This window comes from Protopterus annectens, chromosome 7.part0 (assembly GCF_019279795.1).
Source record: "Protopterus annectens isolate FY-2018-M chromosome 7.part0, PAN1.0, whole genome shotgun sequence".
NCBI lineage: Eukaryota > Metazoa > Chordata > Ceratodontiformes > Protopteridae > Protopterus > Protopterus annectens.
In genome coordinates this window covers 1,750,952,237-1,750,975,853 of record NC_056739.1, presented here as the reverse complement: position 1 = coordinate 1,750,975,853, position 23,617 = coordinate 1,750,952,237, and the positions used below count along the sequence as shown (strand labels likewise).

Below are 23,617 nucleotides of genomic sequence, written 5' to 3'. Positions count from 1 at the left end.
TAAAAAATTAATTTAATTTAAAGCAGAGAAGCTAGTAGAACTGATATAATGCTCACTTACAAATACAATGACATGAACAAAACAATAAAAATATTACAATATAGCCATAAAAATATACCATATAAAAAATCTTATAATCACTGCCAACTATTTATTACAGAAAAAAATAATTACTACGTCTAATGGTGCCAAATGCCATTTGATTAAATTGACCCTATACGGGGGTGTGATGATAGTTAATAAAAATACTAATAACCAATATGGCAATAATTAATGTAATTATTTACCTATTAAGAGAGAGCCATTTTAGTACACATTTGATAGAAAGACTTTCATTAATGCCAGGGGAAACATGGGCCCTAGTCCTAATTTGCCAAAGCAGTTCGTCAATCTCGAACAAAATCTGCCATGGTCCTCCCCTTAAATCAATTTCACGCTGTTGTAATACAAAAAAATGAAACCCATGGCCTGAAAACTCAAGGGAATGCCTTGAAAGAGCATTATTAACATCCAGTCTTTTAATAGCATATTGATGTTCGTAGATTCTGTTTTTTAGCCTTCTCTCGGTCTTGCCGATATAGAAGGCTTTACAAGAATCGCAAATAGCTGCATAGGTGATGGCTTTGGAATCACAATCATAATGCCCATTACACTTGTATTCCTTCTCATTAATTGTGCATGCTGTTGCAACTCTAATGAATTTACATTGTGGACATACTCCACATCTAAACATGCCGCACTGTCTATTAGACCTACGAACTACATTCTTTTGAAAAATGCTTTTCAAATTTTTACCCCTCCTGTATGTAATCTTAGGGCAAACGCCCAGGACAGAACATAATGTTTTATCTTCCCTTATAATCTCCCAATTTTTATTCACAACTTCTCTAATTCTAAAAGAATCAAAACAATAAGTCTGTATAAAACTAATGTTGAATCTATTGTTATTAGTTATGGGATTGATGTCACCTGAAGTTGTTGAATGTGAGTAATCGTTGGGATGTTCTGGGTCATTGTTACCTTGGTCAGAGAGCAAGGGCATAAAGTGTCCAATATGCCTTTTGTTAGTGACTTCAGTTAAAATGTTAGATAGTAATCGCTGAGGGTAACCCCTAGCGGTAAACATATCAAATAGATTGTTACATTCTAAAGAGAAGTCATCTGGATCACTCACCATACGGGCTGCCCTCACCATCTGACCCTTAACCACCGATTTCTTTTGGTGGTAAGGGTGGTTGCTGGAGAAATGAAGAAAAGCGTTAGAATATGTTGCCTTCCTAAATATCTTACTTTTTAACTTTTGTTTAGACGAATCTTTAATTAATGTAATGTCAAGATAGTTGATCTCCTTTTCATCAAATTTATATGTAAATTCAAGGAAGTCAGTTAACTTAGTAATGTTCTCAATGAATAGTGGGATCAGGTCGCTATGACCTTCCCATATACAAAAAATGTCATCCTGGTATCTTGTGTACCAGGAGACATATTGTAAAAAGGATTCATCTTTAAATAGGTAATTAGACTCCCAATGAGCTAGGACTGCGTTGGCAAAAGATCCCCCGCAGGGCGAGCCCATGGCTACACCCGAAGTTTGTAGGTAAAACTTCCCCTCAAAGGTAAAGAAATTGTTGGACAATACGATTTCTAAGAGAGTTTCGATCAAATTGATGACATCATGATCGACATTTTTACGCAGCATAAACTCTCTGACCCAATCGAGACCAATTTGTTGGGGAATGACGGTATAAAGGTCCCTAATATCGATAGTAAGGAATACCATACTGTCATTGTATATGAGAGTATTAATATTTTTAAGGAAGGACCAAGAATCTTTGCATATATGCATTTCTGAATTAATCAAAGGCTTCAGGATATTATCTACGTACTTGGCACATCCCTGAGTAATAGACCCTCTACCATCTATAATTGGTCTAAATGAGGGCGAAGTAAGTCCTTTATGAAGTTTCGGGGTACCAAAAAGAGTGGAATTTTAGGGGCTGGCATGGTAAGATAGTTGAGAGTGTCGGTATTAATATATCCCTCCAAAAGTAAATCATCAAGCATGCTATTAATTTTTCTATAGGCTCCATTGATTTCATTAATAGATGAAATTCGATAAGCTGGTGACTCCAAGTGTACAACCAGGTACTCAACATATTTATAATGGTCCATAAAGGCTAGACCCCCTCCCTTATCGGGTTTCATGACCCTAATCTGACAATCTTTTACCATGTCTATGAAATCTTTTTGTAGTGGGGTGATATTGTACAGATTTTTTTCAGTACTATATATAGTTTGATTTCTAATAGCCCATAGGTCCATTTCGCAAATTTTTTCAAATGTTTGTAAAGTCCCATATAGGGGTGGATTATAGGTACTAGCTACCCTAAGTAGACTACTAACTGATGAGTTGTTACCCATCAGTTGATTCAGATTTAATTTCCGTATGAACACTTTCAAATCAACAATGAGTCTACCTATGTCCATGTTACGACCTGGGACAAAGGAAAAATCCTTAGCTAAAAAGTCAATGATATCCTGTGGAATGTTCAAACAAGTGTAATTATATACTGTAAAGTCACCAGAAGAGCTTTTATGCACTTTTGGTTCTATTCCGATGCTCTGCTCTTGTGTCATCTCCTGCGGCCACGTCTCCTGTTCGTTGAAATATTCTGCCTCTGAGGTTGAGGGCGAGAATTGACTCTGTGGTTGTTGACCATCTGAAAATCCTGGTTATTTAGATTGTCATTGATGCCAGGAAAATCTGTGGAAACAGAAGGTATTTCACCATCTGTTGCCATGAAATTGTTATGATTATTGTTATTACCATTGAGCCTTGGACTGCGTCTAACAGGTGGTCTGTTGTTACCCCCATTATTGTTGGTGTTGTTCGTAGTAGACCTGCTATGCTCAACATGAGAAATTTCAGTTGGTAGATAGTCAACTGTTGGAATTTGAGCCTGTGTTAATTTCGGGTAGGCTTCATTATTAGCATACTCTCTGATGTCACGTGCTAGCTTCTTTTTCTTGTTAGCAATCAATTTATCAATGCTAGCATTGATGCTAACAAAAACTCTACAATAATCATGTTTATATTTGATGAAGTCAGCATGTGACTTGATTTCAATTTCCAATGCCTCTAGTTCGTTTTTCAGCTTATTAATATCAATGTTATAATAAGCAATTAAGGCATGTAGGAACTCGAAGCCTTGCCTGTCAAAAAGCTCAATGAGTTCCTTGTAAAAAGGAGAAGACCCAATCAGGCCAGCCGGGAAACGCCACTGGCGTAACCCTTTAGGAACCACTTTATTTCTGATACATTCTTCTAAATAGGCAGTCTCTAGCTGGAGCTTTTTGAATTTGAATAACTTAGTATCCAGCTCGCCCTGCGGGGGATCTTTTGCCAACGCAGTCCTAGCTCATTGGGAGTCTAATTACCTATTTAAAGATGAATCCTTTTTACAATATGTCTCCTGGTACACAAGATACCAGGATGACATTTTTTGTATATGGGTAGGTCATAGCGACCTGATCCCACTATTCATTGAGAACATTACTAAGTTAACTGACTTCCTTGAATTTACATATAAATTTGATGAAAAGGAGATCAACTATCTTGACATTACATTAATTAAAGATTCGTCTAAACAAAAGTTAAAAAGTAAGATATTTAGGAAGGCAACATATTCTAACGCTTTTCTTCATTTCTCCAGCAACCACCCTTACCACCAAAAGAAATCGGTGGTTAAGGGTCAGATGGTGAGGGCAGCCCGTATGGTGAGTGATCCAGATGACTTCTCTTTAGAATGTAACAATCTATTTGATATGTTTACCGCTAGGGGTTACCCTCAGCGATTACTATCTAACATTTTAACTGAAGTCACTAACAAAAGGCATATTGGACACTTTATGCCCTTGCTCTCTGACCAAGGTAACAATGACCCAGAACATCCCAACGATTACTCACATTCAACAACTTCAGGTGACATCAATCCCATAACTAATAACAATAGATTCAACATTAGTTTTATACAGACTTATTGTTTTGATTCTTTTAGAATTAGAGAAGTTGTGAATAAAAATTGGGAGATTATAAGGGAAGATAAAACATTATGTTCTGTCCTGGGCGTTTGCCCTAAGATTACATACAGGAGGGGTAAAAATTTGAAAAGCATTTTTCAAAAGAATGTAGTTCGTAGGTCTAATAGACAGTGCGGCATGTTTAGATGTGGAGTATGTCCACAATGTAAATTCATTAGAGTTGCAACAGCATGCACAATTAATGAGAAGGAATACAAGTGTAATGGGCATTATGATTGTGATTCCAAAGCCATCACCTATGCAGCTATTTGCGATTCTTGTAAAGCCTTCTATATCGGCAAGACCGAGAGAAGGCTAAAAAACAGAATCTACGAACATCAATATGCTATTAAAAGACTGGATGTTAATAATGCTCTTTCAAGGCATTCCCTTGAGCTTTCAGGCCATGGGTTTCATTTTTTTGTATTACAACAGCGTGAAATTGATTTAAGGGGAGGACCATGGCAGATTTTGTTAGAGATTGACGAACTGCTTTGGCAAATTAGGACTAGGGCCCATGTTTCCCCTGGCATTAATGAAAGTCTTTCTATCAAATGTGTACTAAAATGGCTCTCTTAATAGGTAAATAATTACATTAATTATTGCCATATTGGTTATTAGTATTTTTATTAACTATCATCACACCCCCGTATAGGGTCAATTTAATCAAATGGCATTTGGCACCATTAGACGTAGTAATTATTTTTTTCTGTAATAAATAGTTGGCAGTGATTATAAGATTTTTATATGGTATATTTTTATGGCTATATTGTAATATTTTTATTGTTTTGTTCATGTCATTGTATTTGTAAGTGAGCATTATATCAGTTCTACTAGCTTCTCTGCTTTAAATTAAATTAATTTTTTATCATTTGAGCGGAGGATTCTAGTCAACAACATGGTTATAGAATAGACATGAATGTTTAAATTCATTAATGGTATAATAAACCTTTCTTTTGTTAATTTTGTTAATATAAAATGCAGTTATAGTTATAGGCTTCAACTGTATATAGGAGTTTTATAAATAGGCCTTGGACATGTTTCCCAAGATTTATGTTCCAAATTAGTTTTTAGAAGTGTCTCTAGTACATAGCTTTAACATTAGAAAAAATATTTCTCAATAGATGTTATACATAAAAATATTAATAGTAAAAATATGAAGCACTAACATACATAATTACTGCTTGTTTTCTAGTTATATGAGGATAAAGCTCCAAGTTTTTCATAATATTTTATTATAATATTTTGTATGATTTAAAAGAACCCATCGTGACTTTTCAAGTCAGAAATACAACCAGGCATCTGGTGTATCAGTTCTAAGTTCTTTAAGGTTGCCATGGTTACATTAAATTAAAGAATGCACTTTATCACGATAGGTTAATGAATTTTAATATGAATGTATTTAATAAACGGTCTGGAATTTGTGGTTGTCTGATGAAGGCGGGTTATTTGAACCTGCCGAAAGCGCTTACGTTCATTTGTCTGGATTGTGGATTAAATCGTGCTTTTAATTCTCTTATTGTGTGCTGTCCGTGTTTTTGCTGTCTTAGTTTACTTTGTTTGGCGTGTGGATATTGTTTTCATGGCGGACGACACCGGAGAAGGAAGCACTTTTCCTGCAGCAACACCGCGAGTTCTAAGGCATGACAGTAGTGATTCTCAGCCTAATTTAACACAGCTGATCGAGGTGCTTTTGCACCGAGTGGATACCTTAACCCAGAAGGTAAATGCCTTCTCTACTTTGGTCGACCCACAACAGTCTCGGCACTGTAGTAATGGCACTAACAGCTCCTCTACTGCCGTTTCCGACGTCGGATCCATCCCTAATGGACAAGGTTCACCCAGGCTGGTTCCGTTGGTACAAACAAGCAGTGATGCGACTGCTAGGAGTCCGCAACAACCATTGCCATCCGTGGTTAATCCACCTTCGAGATCTGTAGCAGGTTCGTCGGAACAGGATAGAAGGTACGGCTCAATTAATCAGCAGCTTGATGGTATACCTGCTTTGAACAGTTTTTTAAACAACAATTGTTTTTTCACTTCCAATAACTTTATGGAAGGTAATACAACACCTTCCGTGACTGAAAATAATAACTTTTTAGACATAAAGATTGACATGCTGGATACTAAGTTATTCAAATTCAAAAAGCTCCAGCTAGAGACTGCCTATTTAGAAGAATGTATCAGAAATAAAGTGGTTCCTAAAGGGTTACGCCAGTGGCGTTTCCCGGCTGGCCTGATTGGGTCTTCTCCTTTTTACAAGGAACTCATTGAGCTTTTTGACAGGCAAGGCTTCGAGTTCCTACATGCCTTAATTGCTTATTATAACATTGATATTAATAAGCTGAAAAACGAACTAGAGGCATTGGAAATTGAAATCAAGTCACATGCTGACTTCATCAAATATAAACATGATTATTGTAGAGTTTTTGTTAGCATCAATGCTAGCATTGATAAATTGATTGCTAACAAGAAAAAGAAGCTAGCACGTGACATCAGAGAGTATGCTAATAATGAAGCCTACCCGAAATTAACACAGGCTCAAATTCCAACAGTTGACTATCTACCAACTGAAATTTCTCATGTTGAGCATAGCAGGTCTACTACGAACAACACCAACAATAATGGGGGTAACAACAGACCACCTGTTAGACGCAGTCCAAGGCTCAATGGTAATAACAATAATCATAACAATTTCATGGCAACAGATGGTGAAATACCTTCTGTTTCCACAGATTTTCCTGACATCAATGACAATCTAAATAACCAGGATTTTCAGATGGTCAACAACCACAGAGTCAATTCTCGCCCTCAACCTCAGAGGCAGAATATTTCAACGAACAGGAGACGTGGCCGCAGGAGATGACACAAGAGCAGAGCATCGGAATAGAACCAAAAGTGCATAAAAGCTCTTCTGGTGACTTTACAGTATATAATTACACTTGTTTGAACATTCCACAGGATATCATTGACTTTTTAGCTAAGGATTTTTCCTTTGTCCCAGGTCGTAACATGGACATAGGTAGACTCATTGTTGATTTGAAAGTGTTCATACGGAAATTAAATCTGAATCAACTGATGGGTAACAACTCATCAGTTAGTAGTCTACTTAGGGTAGCTAGTACCTATAATCCACCCCTATATGGGACTTTACAAACATTTGAAAAAATTTGCGAAATGGACCTATGGGCTATTAGAAATCAAACTATATATAGTACTGAAAAAAATCTGTACAATATCACCCCACTACAAAAAGATTTCATAGACATGGTAAAAGATTGTCAGATTAGGGTCATGAAACCCGATAAGGGTGGGGGTCTAGCCTTTATGGACCATTATAAATATGTTGAGTACCTGGTTGTACACTTGGAGTCACCAGCTTATCAAATTTCATCTATTAATGAAATCAATGGAGCCTATAGAAAAATTAATAGCATGCTTGATGATTTACTTTTGGAGGGATATATTAATACCGACACTCTCAACTATCTTACCATGCCAGCCCCTAAAATTCCACTCTTTTTTGGTACCCCGAAACTTCATAAAGGACTTACTTCGCCCTCATTTAGACCAATTATAGATGGTAGAGGGTCTATTACTCAGGGATGTGCCAAGTACGTAGATAATATCCTGAAGCCTTTGATTAATTCAGAAATGCATATATGCAAAGATTCTTGGTCCTTCCTTAAAAATATTAATACTCTCATATACAATGACAGTATGGTATTCCTTACTATCGATATTAGGGACCTTTATACCGTCATTCCCCAACAAATTGGTCTCGATTGGGTCAGAGAGTTTATGCTGCGTAAAAATGTCGATCATGATGTCATCAATTTGATCGAAACTCTCTTAGAAATCGTATTGTCCAACAATTTCTTTACCTTTGAGGGAAGTTTTACCTACAAACTTGGTGTAGCCATGGGCTCGCCCTGCGGGGGATCTTTTGCCAACGCAGTCCTAGCTCATTGGGAGTCTAATTACCTATTTAAAGATGAATCCTTTTTACAATATGTCTCCTGGTACACAAGATACCAGGATGACATTTTTTGTATATGGGAAGGTCATAGCGACCTGATCCCACTATTCATTGAGAACATTACTAAGTTAACTGACTTCCTTGAATTTACATATAAATTTGATGAAAAGGAGATCAACTATCTTGACATTACATTAATTAAAGATTCGTCTAAACAAAAGTTAAAAAGTAAGATATTTAGGAAGGCAACATATTCTAACGCTTTTCTTAATTTCTCCAGCAACCACCCTTACCACCAAAAGAAATCGGTGGTTAAGGGTCAGATGGTGAGGGCAGCCCGTATGGTGAGTGATCCAGATGACTTCTCTTTAGAATGTAACAATCTATTTGATATGTTTACCGCTAGGGTTACCCTCAGCGATTACTATCTAACATTTTAACTGAAGTCACTAACAAAAGGCATATTGGACACTTTATGCCCTTGCTCTCTGACCAAGGTAACAATGACCCAGAACATCCCAACGATTACTCACATTCAACAACTTCAGGTGACATCAATCCCATAACTAATAACAATAGATTCAACATTAGTTTTATACAGACTTATTGTTTTGATTCTTTTAGAATTAGAGAAGTTGTGAATAAAAATTGGGAGATTATAAGGGAAGATAAAACATTATGTTCTGTCCTGGGCGTTTGCCCTAAGATTACATACAGGAGGGGTAAAAATTTGAAAAGCATTTTTCAAAAGAATGTAGTTCGTAGGTCTAATAGACAGTGCGGCATGTTTAGATGTGGAGTATGTCCACAATGTAAATTCATTAGAGTTGCAACAGCATGCACAATTAATGAGAAGGAATACAAGTGTAATGGGCATTATGATTGTGATTCCAAAGCCATCACCTTTGCAGCTATTTGCGATTCTTGTAAAGCCTTCTATATCGGCAAGACCGAGAGAAGGCTAAAAAACAGAATCTACGAACATCAATATGCTATTAAAAGACTGGATGTTAATAATGCTCTTTCAAGGCATTCCCTTGAGTTTTCAGGCCATGGGTTTCATTTTTTTGTATTACAACAGCGTGAAATTGATTTAAGGGGAGGACCATGGCAGATTTTGTTAGAGATTGACGAACTGCTTTGGCAAATTAGGACTAGGGCCCATGTTTTCCCTGGCATTAATGAAAGTCTTTCTATCAAATGTGTACTAAAATGGCTCTCTCTTAATAGGTAAATAATTACATTAATTATTGCCATATTGGTTATTAGTATTTTTATTAACTATCATCACACCCCCGTATAGGGTCAATTTAATCAAATGGCATTTGGCACCATTAGACGTAGTAATTATTTTTTTCTGTAATAAATAGTTGGCAGTGATTATAAGATTTTTTATATGGTATATTTTTATGGCTATATTGTAATATTTTTATTGTTTTGTTCATGTCATTGTATTTGTAAGTGAGCATTATATCAGTTCTACTAGCTTCTCTGCTTTAAATTAAATTAATTTTTTATCATTTGAGCGGAGGATTCTAGTCAACAACATGGTTATAGAATAGACATGAATGTTTAAATTCATTAATGGTATAATAAACCTTTCTTTTGTTAATTTTGTTAATATAAAATGCAGTTATAGTTATAGGCTTCAACTGTATATAGGAGTTTTATAAATAGGCCTTGGACATGTTTCCCAAGATTTATGTTCCAAATTAGTTTTTAGAAGTGTCTCTAGTACATAGCTTTAACATTAGAAAAAATATTTCTCAATAGATGTTATACATAAAAATATTAATAGTAAAAAAATATGAAGCACTAACATACATAATTACTGCTTGTTTTTCTAGTTATATGAGGATAAAGCTCCAAGTTTTTCATAATATTTTATTATAATATTTTGTATGATTTAAAAGAACCCATCGTGACTTTTCAAGTCAGAAATACAACCAGGCATCTGGTGTATCAGTTCTAAGTTCTTTAAGGTTGCCATGGTTACATTAAATTAAAGAATGCACTTTATCACGATAGGTTAATGAATTTTAATATGAATGTATTTAATAAACGGTCTGGAATTTGTGGTTGTCTGATGAAGGCGGGTTATTTGAACCTGCCGAAAGCGCTTACGTTCATTTGTCTGGATTGTGGATTAAATCGTGCTTTTAATTCTCTTATTGTGTGCTGTCCGTGTTTTTGCTGTAGTACTAGGTAGGTGTTTTTTTGCTATTCAAAGTATCGGTGGTAGATTTACCTCCCTACTTGATGAGGGCTGTACTACTAATTAATTGGGTAAATTAGTGTGAGGCTATTCAAGTGTCAAGATTTAACATGAACTATGCTAAAGTGTTATATCGAGTAACGTGCAAGTGAAGTTTGTCCCACAGATAGAGAACCCTTTTGGTAATGAATCTACCCCTCCAAGAAGTCTTATATGTAACAATGTAAGATGAGAGTTTTGAAGTAAGTGTTCCTAACACTGACAGTGTTCTTGACCTCAAGAAGCTCTAGTAAAACAAGGTCTTTTACCAGAGCTTGTAGCTAGGTTTTCAAGCAACCTATGTAGTACCCTGATCTGGTTCCTGCACCCCTCATCTGTGTTAAGGACCAAACCACTTGCTACAGATACCGCACACTGAATGATTCTGCCCTGACTAAATTCAGTATCACCATTAATTTCTGAATGTCAGCGTTATACTAAACACAGAGAGCTGAAGCCCTTCAGCAGTGACCAAAATGCAATACTGACATTCAGTTTCGAAATGCCGTTTCTGCTGATTATTCTGCTTGACTCCTAGCCCTCAGGGTGGCTGCCCCTTTTGCCCCACCTTAGTTATGTCTCTGTCTTTCACAGACTAAAAAGCAAAACAGAAATTTCCACAAATAGGACATGCTGGAGGGACAGATTCATATCCCAGAGGCTCCCCTCACTCTGGAACAAAATCCCAATCCATGTTAGGCAGAACCCCTCACTGAACCTCTTCAAGAGAAGTCTTGACGAGTGGATGGGAGATCATAAGTTTACCCCTGGGATCTCTTCTGTGTCCTTGCTTGACAGAGGTACAGTAAACTAACCTTAAAAGGGCTACCTTCTGTGACCTACTATACAGAGGCACAGTCAACTAATCTAAAAGGGTGGCGAAAGCCAAACACACTCTGGCTAGGCTTATAAATGCCCTAGGGCAGATAGCCTAGTATCAACCTATGAACCCTATGAACGAAAAAAGACTGAATGGAACAGAAAAAAATAAGACTCTAATTTTTAATCTAGCTAGATAGCTAAGGGAGCCTAGCCATCTGATTCTCTTGTTAGAAAGTGTCTAAATCTGCAATAAATTCATCCTGTTTTATTTTCCTTTATTTCTTTCAAATTTAACTTTTCCTTTCAGATATGTTTCAAGCACAGAGGTAATTTTACCTTATTATTTTATTTATTTATTTATTTTATTTTACATTTGTTGACCGGGCTAGTCCAACTGGATACATATCCCTTTTCAGTAGAGGCCCGGGGAGAAAAGCTCCAACATAAAAGCAATACATGGAGAGAGCAAGTTACATTTACAATATAAAAATAGGAAATAACAAAGACTTAATATAAGTAGAAGTAACAAATCTGCATTTTAAACAAATTAGTGTTATAGGATAAACACTGTGAGAATAATGGTCGAAGAACTAGCTAATCAGGGCGAGTAATAAGTAGAGGAATTTAGGTAAGTTAGTCGGGTTCTGTGCATGGGCATAGCCATTGTAGCTTAAGATGGCTTTTGAGGTTGTATTTGAACTGTTGATGTGAGGTCATGAGTCTAAGGGTCTTTGGTAGGGAGTTCCAAGGCTTTCCAATGGAGTTGGCATACAGGGCATCACCGCCTGAGTTCTTAGATTTAGTTGTTAATATCAGGACGGTATTAGCAGATCTAAGAGAGTTAAGGTTGGAGTACGGGGTCAAAATACTACACAGTGAGGGAGTTCTGTCGGGATAGTGGATTATTTTAAAGGCTTGGGTTAGTTGATTAAGTTTAAGAAGATTGGGTAGTTCCAACCAACCAAGTTTCCTAAGGTTAAGGCAGTGGTGGGTGCGGTATGGGGAACCTGTTATGAACCTTGCAATATGGTTATAAGCAAGAGAGAGCATGTTAAGTTCACGTTTACTGAGGAAGGAAAAGACTGGGGATGCATATAGTAAGGTGGAGAGGAGATGCGTCGGGCAATCGTTAGTTTGGTCAAAGGGTTAAGAAGTTTTTATTCTGTACATGGATCCAAGTTTTTTGTTGACAGTTTTGATGGTTTGGGTAATGTGGATGTCAAATTTTAGCTTGTAGTCAAATGGTAACACCTAGTAATTTGGTACTGGCAACAGGGGCTATGATGGTTCCATTGATGGATTTAATTTGAAAAGGAATACTGTTAGTATTTGGGAGTTCATTGGGAAGGGGTGTATTGGCGTTCGGGAAGAATAGGAGTAATTTAGTTTTAGTTGGGTTAAGTAGGAGTTTCAAGTCAGTGAACCATTTCTCAACTAAGGTAAAACAGAGTTGAGTAGTAGTTTGGAGTTCTGATAGGGAGACAGCGGAGCAGATCAGGGTAGAGTCATCAGCATATTGTATGCAGGTAGATTTAGGGATGACTGATTGCAGGTTGTTTATGAAGATGGAAAAGAGAAGAGGACCAAGAATAGAGCCCTGAGGAACACCGATGGTATTTGAGAGCAGGTCTGATAGTTTGTCTTGCCATAGGACAGCTTGTTGCCTACCCGTGAGGTACACCTTAAACCAGCTTAGTGCAGGGGTACTCAGATCTAGACTTTCGAGGGTATTAAGCAGGAGTTGGTGATTGACCATGTCGAACGCTTTCGATAGGTCGAGAAAGAGGGCGGAGGATATTAGTTTGTTGTTACGATTGTTATTAATGGAGTCTAAAGGAAAGGAGGGCAGTAGTAGTACTATGGTGGGGGCGGAAACCATGTTGGGAGTTAGATAGGAGTCGATTAAGGGTTAAGTAGTGAAGGAGTTGTTTGTGAACACATCTTTCCATAATTTTCGCTATTGGAGACAGGATTGCTATTGGTCTGTAGTTAGATATTTCAGTGGAAGTGCCTCCTTTATGTAGAGGGATGATATAAGAAGTCTTCCAAGAAGAGGGAATAGTGGCTTCGGTAATAGTTCTGTTGATCAAGATAGATATGGGGTAGGCAATGACTTCGGATGCTATTTGTAAATATTCTGCTGGGAGGTGATCAGCCGCCAAGGTGGTTGGTTTCAGTTTTTTTAAGAGGGAACAAATGTGGGAGGAAGAGACAGGGTTTAGGTTAAAGGAGATGCGGGCAGCTTCATTAGATTTGGAGGAAGGTGGGGCAGTGGAGGTTAGTTGGCTAGCAAGGGATTGGATAGTAGCGGTGAAGAAGGAGTTAAAGGTGTTGGCTACTACCTCTGCATCTTTCCCGATTTGCTTCTCAGGGGTTGGGGTGGTAGTTTTACCTGGGTGAAGGAGATTGTTAAATCCTGCCCAGAACTTCTTTGGATTGTTCTGGTGTTTATTCTGGAGGTGACAGAAGTATTGTTTTTGTCCTGGGTAGTGGCTGCTTTGGTAGTGTTTCTTAGCTGTTGAAATATTATGCGATCTTGGGGGTTTTAGTGGCTCTCCATTTGACCCAGGCCTGATTTCTGAGTCTCATTTTGTTTTGGTTTCTCTAGTTAACCAAGGTGCTATCGTATTTTGGATCTGATTAGTCGATTCGGGCATGTGTTTCTAGTATGCTTAGGAATGTATTATTGAAGTGGGAAACACTCTCTTCTAGGGTAGAGATTTTAAAATGGACCAGTTGCAGGATTTTAGATCTGCAAGGAATAATTGTGGGACAAAGTTCTTTTGTTTCTAATTAATCTATAGAGGGGGGGGTTAAAAGTTGGGCATTTATGTTTAATAATATAGGTAATTAGGTGGTCACTGAGGACATTTGGAAGGGTCCCGGTGGTATAGTTAATTGAATCTTTATTGGTAAGGATCCAATCGATGGTGGTTTCTTTTTGGTGAGTATTGCCCAGTCTGGTTGGACATGTTATATTTTGGGAAAAGCCATGTAGGTTAATAGGTAGTGGGGTTGAATGGGAGGAACATAGGGACCAGTCTATATTGACATCCCCAAGTACTATGGTTTCTTGTGGGTAACTAGTGGCTAGCCAGGACAGTATTAGCTCGAGATTTTCAATGTTATTCCCTGGTGGGATATAAATAACTATGAGGTTGATGCATTTTTGCGTGTTTAAGCATAGCTTGAGGGCAATAAGTTCTAAGTTAGAGATTATAGGAGGTTGTGTTGGGTTCTTAATAATATTCAGTGTATTCCTGAACATAACAGCTATACCTCCACCCCGTTTATTTACACGGTCGGCCCTGAAGATATTATACCCGGGAGGGAGAATCTCTTCGTCCTTAGTGGCGGGTTTTAGCCATGTTTCAGTTAGACACATAATGTCAGGGGAATGAGTAGCTAACATAGCGTGCAGATTGTGCACCTTGTTATTAATGCTTCTTAGGTTCAGGTGTAATACTAGAAGGGAGTCAGTAGAGTTACGAACAAGTTTAGTGGGGTTAGAGTCTAGGTCATTAGGGGGACCTGGGTTGGGGTGGATATCGCCATAAATGGTAATACTATTTTTCAGGTGAATTTGTAGTCTTTGTAGTTTGAATAGTAATTTGAGGTGATTTTTATTATTTGAAATTTTAGGGTAACAGAGGGTGAGTTGGGCTAAATTGGGGGATTTTGTTTTAAAAGAGTTAGGCATTGGTGGGATAGTTATGGCCGAATGATTAGTATGGCAATTGGTGGAGCGCTTAGGATGGGAGAGACCTATAAGAGTTTGGTTTTCATACTTGGTTAAAAAATAGGCAAAAAGGAGTAGTAGGGTACTTGAGAGGAGGGTTGTGGAAGAGGGGAGTTTGGCCATGGTGAGGGGTGGAAAGTGTACTAGGAAGGGAAGATGCTTTAGTTTTATCTTTGGAATTGTGGGAGGAGCTGGAAGTGGGAGGAGTAAGGAGGAAATTGATGGGCGTATAGCTTGCAGAGGGGTACTTGGGGTTATCAATTCCTATAAATGTAGAGGTACTGGGGGCGGGTGGGATAAGGGGGCAGGGAGGGGAGCGGAGCGGGGCATACACCGCCCAGAGTTCTCAAGGTCTTAGAGCCAGCACTAGGTGAGTGAAACGACTGCCAGTGCTTACAGTAAAGAAGCACTTTGGAGGGATGTTTTATCACTTAAGTAACAGAAATAAAATCCCAGGTTCGAGTAAGCACAACCTTTTTTTGGTCTATCACTGAGAATAGGGTAGATGCTTTGGTTGTTGTCAGGTAGGAGCGTTGTTCTGAGGAGCCACGCGTAGTTAGGGTTAGCTTAGGGGGCTTCCTGTGGTAGAAGGGAGAGAGGTAGCACAAATTAGTAACTCCGTAAATGTAGAATTGACTCAGAGGTGCCAATAGATGTGTACTAGTGGACCTCAATGATTGGGAGAGAGAAATCAATAACAGTAGTTATGCAGTTAGTGTTACAGTAGTTAGAGAGTTGGCATCATGATATCTCCAGTGTAAGGAACAAAACATAGAACTAGAAGGCCAAACACAAGTTATATCAAGGGTAAGAGATTAAGTTGCACAAGCATACAGTACAAAACAATAACCCAACATTAGTAGATAACAGACACCATTGTTCCAACAAGAAACACGTTCAGACACTTTGAGTTTGCTGCAACAATTCACTAATCCAGTCTAGATGTTAAATTAAGACAAAATGCCACCAACTTAGCATCTACGAAGTAAGAAAAATGATCAAAAACATATGCAAACAACTCACTAAGCCAGTCGCTTAATTATCTTTAGAAAATATGATATCCGTTTTGCATAAAGAACGCTATGTTGCCTTAAACTTCTATCAACCAAGTCACTATCTGGGTTTGGGAGAAGGACGCTAGTTATATGCTGGAAGCACGTGCTAGACTTGGTGGATGAATCAGATAAGTTCGGTAAAGCAGGCAGACAGACCACTACAAAATACTGGCATTGATAATAAAACAAAACAAATCTGCGTAGGTTCTCCGGCTGTAATGGAAGCCGGATAATACAATACAATACAATATAGAGCCAGTACAAACACTTTAGAGGCGCTATCTGGGTTTAGTAAAACAACGCCGGATATGCGCTAACCACACATGCATACTGACAATGAAAGTAAAACAAAACTGCGTAGGATCTCTGGCTGTAATGGAAGCCGGATAATACAATATAGAGCCAGTACAAACACATTAGCGGCGCTATCTGGCTTTAGTAAAACAACGCCAGATACTCGCTAAATACACATGCAAGCAAATAATTGTGATGGAGTACCCAGGAATAAAAAAGGAGTCACTGACAAAAATAGTTGCAGAGCAATTTGCTTTAGAAGAGAACGACCACAGATTAGACTTCTTTCACGGATTCCAAATTACCTGAAGGCTAGAAAATGCGACCGGACCGAGGGAAAGATAGTTCCAGGAGTAAGTGATAGTCAAGTTTCGCGGTAAGCCAGGTGGAGTCTTTGAAAACTTTCTGACGTCAGCATACACCGCCCAGAGTTCTCAAGGTCTTAGAGCCAGCACTAGGTGAGTGAAACGACTGCCAGTGCTTACAGTAAAGAAGCACTTTGGAGGGATGTTTTATCACTTAAGTAACAGAAATAAAATCCCAGGTTGGAGTAAGCACAACCTTTTTTTGGTCTATCACTGAGAATAGGGTAGATGCTTTGGTTGTTGACAGGTAGGAGCGTTGTTCTGAGGAGCCACGCGTTGTTAGGGTTAGCTTAGGGGCTTCCTGAAGGCTAGAAAATGCGACCGGACCGAGGGAAAGATAGTTCCAGGAGTAAGTGATAGTCAAGTTTCGCGGTAAGCCAGGTGGAGTCTTTGAAAACTTTCTGACGTCAGCATACACCGCCCAGAGTTCTCAAGGTCTTAGAGCCAGCACTAGGTGAGTGAAACGACTGCCAGTGCTTACAGTAAAGAAGCACTTTGGAGGGATGTTTTATCACTTAAGTAACAGAAATAAAATCCCAGGTTCGAGTAAGCACAACCTTTTTTGGTCTATCACTGAGAATAGGGTAGATGCTTTGGTTGTTGTCAGGTAGGAGCGTTGTTCTGAGGAGCCACGCGTTGTTAGGGTTAGCTTAGGGGCTTCCTGAAGGCTAGAAAATGCGACCGGACCGAGGGAAAGATAGTTCCAGGAGTAAGTGATAGTCAAGTTTCGCGGTAAGCCAGGTGGAGTCTTTGAAAACTTTCTGACGTCAGCATACACCGCCCAGAGTTCTCAAGGTCTTAGAGCCAGCACTAGGTGAGTGAAACGACTGCCAGTGCTTACAGTAAAGAAGCACTTTGGAGGGATGTTTTATCACTTAAGTAACAGAAATAAAATCCCAGGTTCGAGTAAGCACAACCTTTTTTTGGTCTATCACTGAGAATAGGGTAGATGCTTTGGTTGTTGTCAGGTAGGAGCGTTGTTCTGAGGAGCCACGCGTAGTTAGGGTTAGCTTAGGGGGCTTCCTGAAGGCTAGAAAATGCGACCGGACCGAGGGAAAGATAGTTCCAGGAGTAAGTGATAGTCAAGTTTCGCGGTAAGCCAGGTGGAGTCTTTGAAAACTTTCTGACGTCAGCATACACCGCCCAGAGTTCTCAAGGTCTTAGAGCCAGCACTAGGTGAGTGAAACGACTGCCAGTGCTTACAGTAAAGAAGCACTTTGGAGGGATGTTTTATCACTTAAGTAACAGAAATAAAATCCCAGGTTCGAGTAAGCACAACCTTTTTTTGGTCTATCACTGAGAATAGGGTAGATGCTTTGGTTGTTGTCAGGTAGGAGCGTTGTTCTGAGGAGCCACGCGTAGTTAGGGTTAGCTTAGGGGGCTTCCTGAAGGCTAGAAAATGCGACCGGACCGAGGGAAAGATAGTTCCAGGAGCACTGCAGGCACAATTAATTTAAAGACTGAACTAACAACCAGTCCTGAATTTCTCTGAAAGCTTTCTTTTGAGGAAATGGATTATAGAGGATAACAAATATCCCATTGTGGGGTTGCAGAAATAAATACACCATCAGCCACTATCAGAAATACTTTAATAAGTGTAAACTGGTTAAGAATATTTTAAATTACTTGACCCTGGACTTAACGAATCCCTGTACTGATTGTGCAACATCTGGTCAAACCCGGGAAAATTAAGTAAGAGAAGTACAATTATTAACTAACTAAAAACCTCTTGTACTTGAGAAGCAAACAGTGGTAATAGTGGTATGTGTAGTAGTACTGGTAGAAATGCATTAATGCTCAAGTTACTCTGATCCATAGTCCTAACTCTACTAGTAGTAGTAGCACTAGAAATGCTTTAATGGCCAGAGTCTAAGGACCCAAGTAACTACAGACCTGTACGTCTAACTAGTATCATATACAAAATCATGGAAAGAATTATCATAGAAATTATGAACAATGGCATTGGAAACCTTCAGACATTGAATCCTACCCAGTTTGATTTTGTCAAGGGCAGATCATGCCTACTCAGTCTGGTGGATTTCTTCAAGAAGGTGACCAAAGCAATTAACTGGGACAAAATATTGCATACTGTCTACCTTGACCTGACCAAAGCATTGGATACAATACCCACTCAAGAACTGTAGACAAATTGAGAAATTAGTCCTAGAAGCCTATGTCACCTGCTGGACAGACAGCAGGCTCATAGATAGTAGATAAGAAATAAGGATGAGGGAGTCTACCTCCACAAAGAGGCCAGTCACTAGTGGAGTCCCTCAGGGCCCAGTGCTGGGACCACTCCTTTTTGGCATTTATTTCTCTGAAGTCAAGACTAATATCAAGAGCATTTTGCTGACCAAGTTTGCAGATGATTGCATACTAGGCATAGTCGTATAATCTCAGTGACACAAATACCCCCCAAAAAGGCCTGACACAGACTAATAACTGGTGCCAGAGTCACGGTCTAAAGTTCAGTGTCATGGAATGCATAATAGTATCCTTTAGGAAGACAGCTACCCCTGGAAACTACCACATTGGTAGTACACCACACCCCTAAGAGTAGACCAAGTGGTCAGGGATCTGGAAAAGCATGTAGACAGTAACCTGTCCTTTGACAATCATAGTTATGTGCTAAAAAGGAAATCATTCTATTTTGTGCAACTTACAAGCAAAGGTATGTCCAAGGAATTCATTGTCCCATTGCACTCGGCCCTTAGCAGATCAGTCGTTAAGTTCAGCACCCCCTTCGGTATGTACATGACCAGGCATATACAACAACTGGAGCATCCACAGAAGTTCCTCACAAAAATAATACGTGGCCTAAACATCATGTCTGTCATGGATTGCCTCAAAGCCCTATCCCAGTACTCGGTGTGCCACACATTGCTGAGAGACAGTGTATGCCTGGCCTGCAAAGCATCCTTTGAACCTGCTCTGATGGACTTGTTGCACATACACTAAACAAATATTATCAGAATCACCTGATCTAGGGATGTAAACCTCATCTACAACATAAGTAGGACAAGTATGTGTGTGTCAGAAACTACCCCTTCTCTGGAGCAGTCTTCCCATCCATGTTAAGCAAAGTTCTTTCCCTAACCCAATTTAGTTGTAACTTGGACAAGTGGATGGGTTGGCACCAATGCCTCTAACAGATGCAGTATATAAATGCTTGACCACCAATGACCAAGCCTTCTTAAACCCCGTAAAATAACCCAAGATATCAAAACATGTCAGATAATTTGGGAATCATGGCTAGGTTTTAAAAAGGCCCCCTAGGATTGTAAGCCTAGTAATCAACTGTGAACCTATGATTTGCGAAATCTGAGGTCTTGGTGAGATCCATGCTCCAAGCCTTAAAGTTTGCAATGTGCAGACTCCATTGTGACCAAATCTACATTAAGCATCAGAGGACATATGCCCTGGGGCAGGATAAAACAGCAGGCTTATAGCAGACTGGCATAGTAAACTTTTAGGTTCCTTGGCAAAAAATGCCAAAAGGAGATGGGACAACAGTTTTTTTTTTTTTTATGGCCAGTGTCATCATTTGTACAAGTAGAGTGATATTCTGCAGGTTTCTAGGGCATAAGAATGCTTCCAAGATAGACATGCTAAAAATGTGGAGTGAAAGTTTAAAATTGTGAAAGTCATACCTTGATATTCTGGTCTGTATCTCATCCTCAAGGAGTGAGAGAATTCAGCAAAGCATAATCAATCCGATTGCTATGCCACACAAGTCTTTTGAAAAAAGGCTGGTCAAGCTTTTCATGAAAGTCAGGAGGGAGGACAGGCAAAGGCACAAAAAAGGTATCTGAAGGAGTGAACTCAGGAGGTTCCTTAAGTCAAGGTAAGCAACGAGTGTTCATGGATGTGAAAGTCCAAAACAAGTGTAACGCAATTTGAAACTGAGAGAAAGAAAAGTTCAGAAAGAATGCAAGAGTGCTAGCCTTACTAAGGATACATGAGCATCCACAGAACTGACAAGACTTTAATATGGGATGGAATAAAAATTAGTAGTACCTCTGAGGTAAAGGCAGTGCTTTTACAGGACTAGATTTAACTGTAAACTGCACAAGCCTAGAGTCATTTTCTGCTGTGAAAAGTTATTTGCTTCAAATGTTATGCTTGTACAAGTAATAATCTACAAGAGAATGCGGAGCTACTATTAGCATACTCATTTGTGTGGCTATTAGCTTTAGTTCCCCACATGAATGCATGCGTTAGCCAAATCCCATGAACTTTGGAATGCACTGTACTTAAAAGAATATTTGTCATACAAGTTGTAACTAAGACAGACGTGGCATTAGATGAGCAGAAACTGTGAGACCATTATTTAAAAGTCAAGTAAATGGGAATTTTATATTTATATATATATATATATATATATATATATATATATATATATATATATATATATATGTGTATTTACCTGAATGCTGCATACTGTTGAAACTTCATTGATATGCTGAAACAAAAATATTGGCTGCAAGACAGAACGTCGCAGAAACATTCAAAGCGTATACACTAACGTGCAGTTTCGAAGGAACCTGTGAAGTTCAAAAGTTGCTGAAACAGAATGAAGGCATTTTATACCCCCCCCCCCCGACCCCTACTATTACAACGCTGAGATCACTGCACTTTGTAGAAGCTGGGTCCTATAGAATTCCCCAGTCTTAGAATCAGTCTGTGAAGAAAGATACTTGCACATTAGTGTTCACACATTTCGGTGTCAAACATTTGTGTGCTGACATGTTGCCTTGCTTCTTCAAAACAGTGCATGAACCAAAGGAATGGTCATGGCCAAGCTGGCTTAAACACTTCTGCAGGTGTGAGTAGTACTGTAGCAACATCACACTCTTAAGGACTAGACTGAAGACCCTTAACCGTGTCATGGCCTCCCTGTTCAGCCAATGCATTTGCTGTTGCAGTGTTTTTATTTCTGTAAACTACCTCTATTGCTCTTTTCATGAGGCCCCTCAGTGGATATTTATGTAATTTGTAGAGATTATAACTTGAGACAACAGTAATGTTGTTTTATGTGTTGCAGATAATCTCATGGACTTCAGTGGTGTGGAGCAACCAGAAATGGAAGGTCATCAAGAGATGGAAGACTTTGATGAGGAGAACGCTTATGAGTATCGTGGAGGTGAGAATACGCCAGAAGAGAGTACTGTGGAGAACTTAACAATGACAGAGGATGCCATGACAGAAATGGCATACTATGCCTTTGACAAAGAAACACGAACACACAGGGTGGATTTTAAACCATGATGTTGTGTTGAGTTGGTGAAGGAATGGACAACATAAATTGCCTGTATAGGATCTGTAGAACTAAAAATATGAGTTTTATCACAAAGCTACTCTGATTCCAAAATATATACATACATGTGTATACTTTTTTTTTGTTTAGCTGACTTTATGTTCATAGATAAATAATTCCAGTCTGATGGACATCACAACTGCTTCATGTGATAGAAGCAATGCTACTACTGTTAGGGAGGAGTGGAACATGTTTTGTCAATTTATTTTCTTTTATTTATGAGCCTTTGCCTTAAATCACAAGGAAAAACAAAAACATGTGAAGATATTGGTTGTAACTGCTGTATAGGTAGATTTAATATTGATAACAGACTACTGTGGGTTCGTTGTAGCTATTTAATCATTCAGTTTCACTCGTAGAGTAAATGCTGGATAATATAAAAAATACTGGTATTTACTGTATAATCCACATTTCTGAGGTATGTTTAAAGGGATGAGTAGAGCAGATCATGGAGGAACAGTAACCAGGAGACAGTACATTGTGCTTCATCTAACAGAAGCAGGAGTCTTTAGAGATACACTATTTGCTTTGTTTGCAGCGGGATTGTCCGGAACCAAAGATAGAAATTGCTATAATACAGCTCCCAATATTTTTGTGTGTGTGTGCAGTGACATCCAAAGAATATGAGTAGCCAGTTAGTAGTAGATGAGGAATTAAGTAACGGTTTGCATTTTTGTACCTCTGGTAGTATTAAAATGTTGGCTGTATTGCTCCTGCTTCTGCACTGTAAAGAACATTTTCTTCTGCCACACTAAAATAATTTTACCTACTGTTGTAAAATGGGCTGTCTTGCTCTTTAGATGCCATGGTGCTTTGGTTTATTCTTATGTCACTGTAACCTCACTGTGTGAGATCTCTTACTTTTATGAAGAATGGGGTGCATTTTTACAGCAGTGTATTGTACTCAGAAAATAATCTTTTCCATGATACATCTGTGACTGTTGTTCCACCCGACAAACTACTATATGAAGCTCAGGGACTGGCTGCTTCCTCAGGTGCATTGTGGGATTTTGCTTGAAACCTGGCATTTACACCTACAGGGCAAGTTCAGACAGAGAAGTTGAGTAGTCTTGTCTGGATAACATCTGTTTGACGTCATTTATGATAAAATACTTAAGACATCTGGACAATAAATTGTGACTATTTGAGGAGACCTATCAGGATAAGGAATCAATGGCTGTCTCATATATTCACTTTTTCATTTTTTTTATGTATCAGTTGTATATTAAAACTGAATGCAGCCCTGCAGGAGAAAAATGGCATTCAGTGGAAAGACTTTTACAGCTGAGTAGAATAGTTACTGACATTTTTTCTTGGGTGGGGGGGGGGTGTGACCAGAACAGTCACTGACAGTGTACAACCAGACATTTTCTTCCAGCTGTTTGTTTATGGTGCTTGACCTACTAGTAAATTACAAAAATTAAAAACTACAGATAGTCTCTCTGTATGCCTTACCTGTCTCGTTGTGTAGACACACAGTATATGTATGTTGATGTCCTATATTGTTGCCAAGTTAAGGGGCACTTTTATGTTGAGTAAAGGTCTGTACAGTATTACTGTAAAAGCTATCATTTTTTTTCATACAAGTATAGCTTCCACATACCTTATACACATCTATAGATTTGTTTATGTAGGCACAAGTGGACCAAAGGGTTGAGCAACTTTCATAATATTCATTCTTTTTTATTATTTCACTACTTTGGACATTTTTA

At 38.6% G+C, this 23,617-nt stretch overlaps 1 protein-coding gene across 7 annotated transcripts in view; it reads left to right on the top strand.

Moving 5' to 3' along the window:
* Window positions 1-23,182, top strand: part of ZNF710 (zinc finger protein 710) — a 914,149-nt gene extending 890,967 nt beyond the window's left edge. For all 7 annotated transcript variants that reach the window (XM_044078292.1, XM_044078291.1, XM_044078290.1 and 4 more), the window contains one exon: window positions 21,633-23,182. In XM_044078292.1, the coding sequence (XP_043934227.1) occupies window positions 21,633-21,856 (224 nt within the window). In that variant the 3' untranslated portion in view covers window positions 21,857-23,182. The remainder of the gene's footprint in view (window positions 1-21,632) is intronic.
* Window positions 23,183-23,617: the final 435 nt, after the last annotated feature.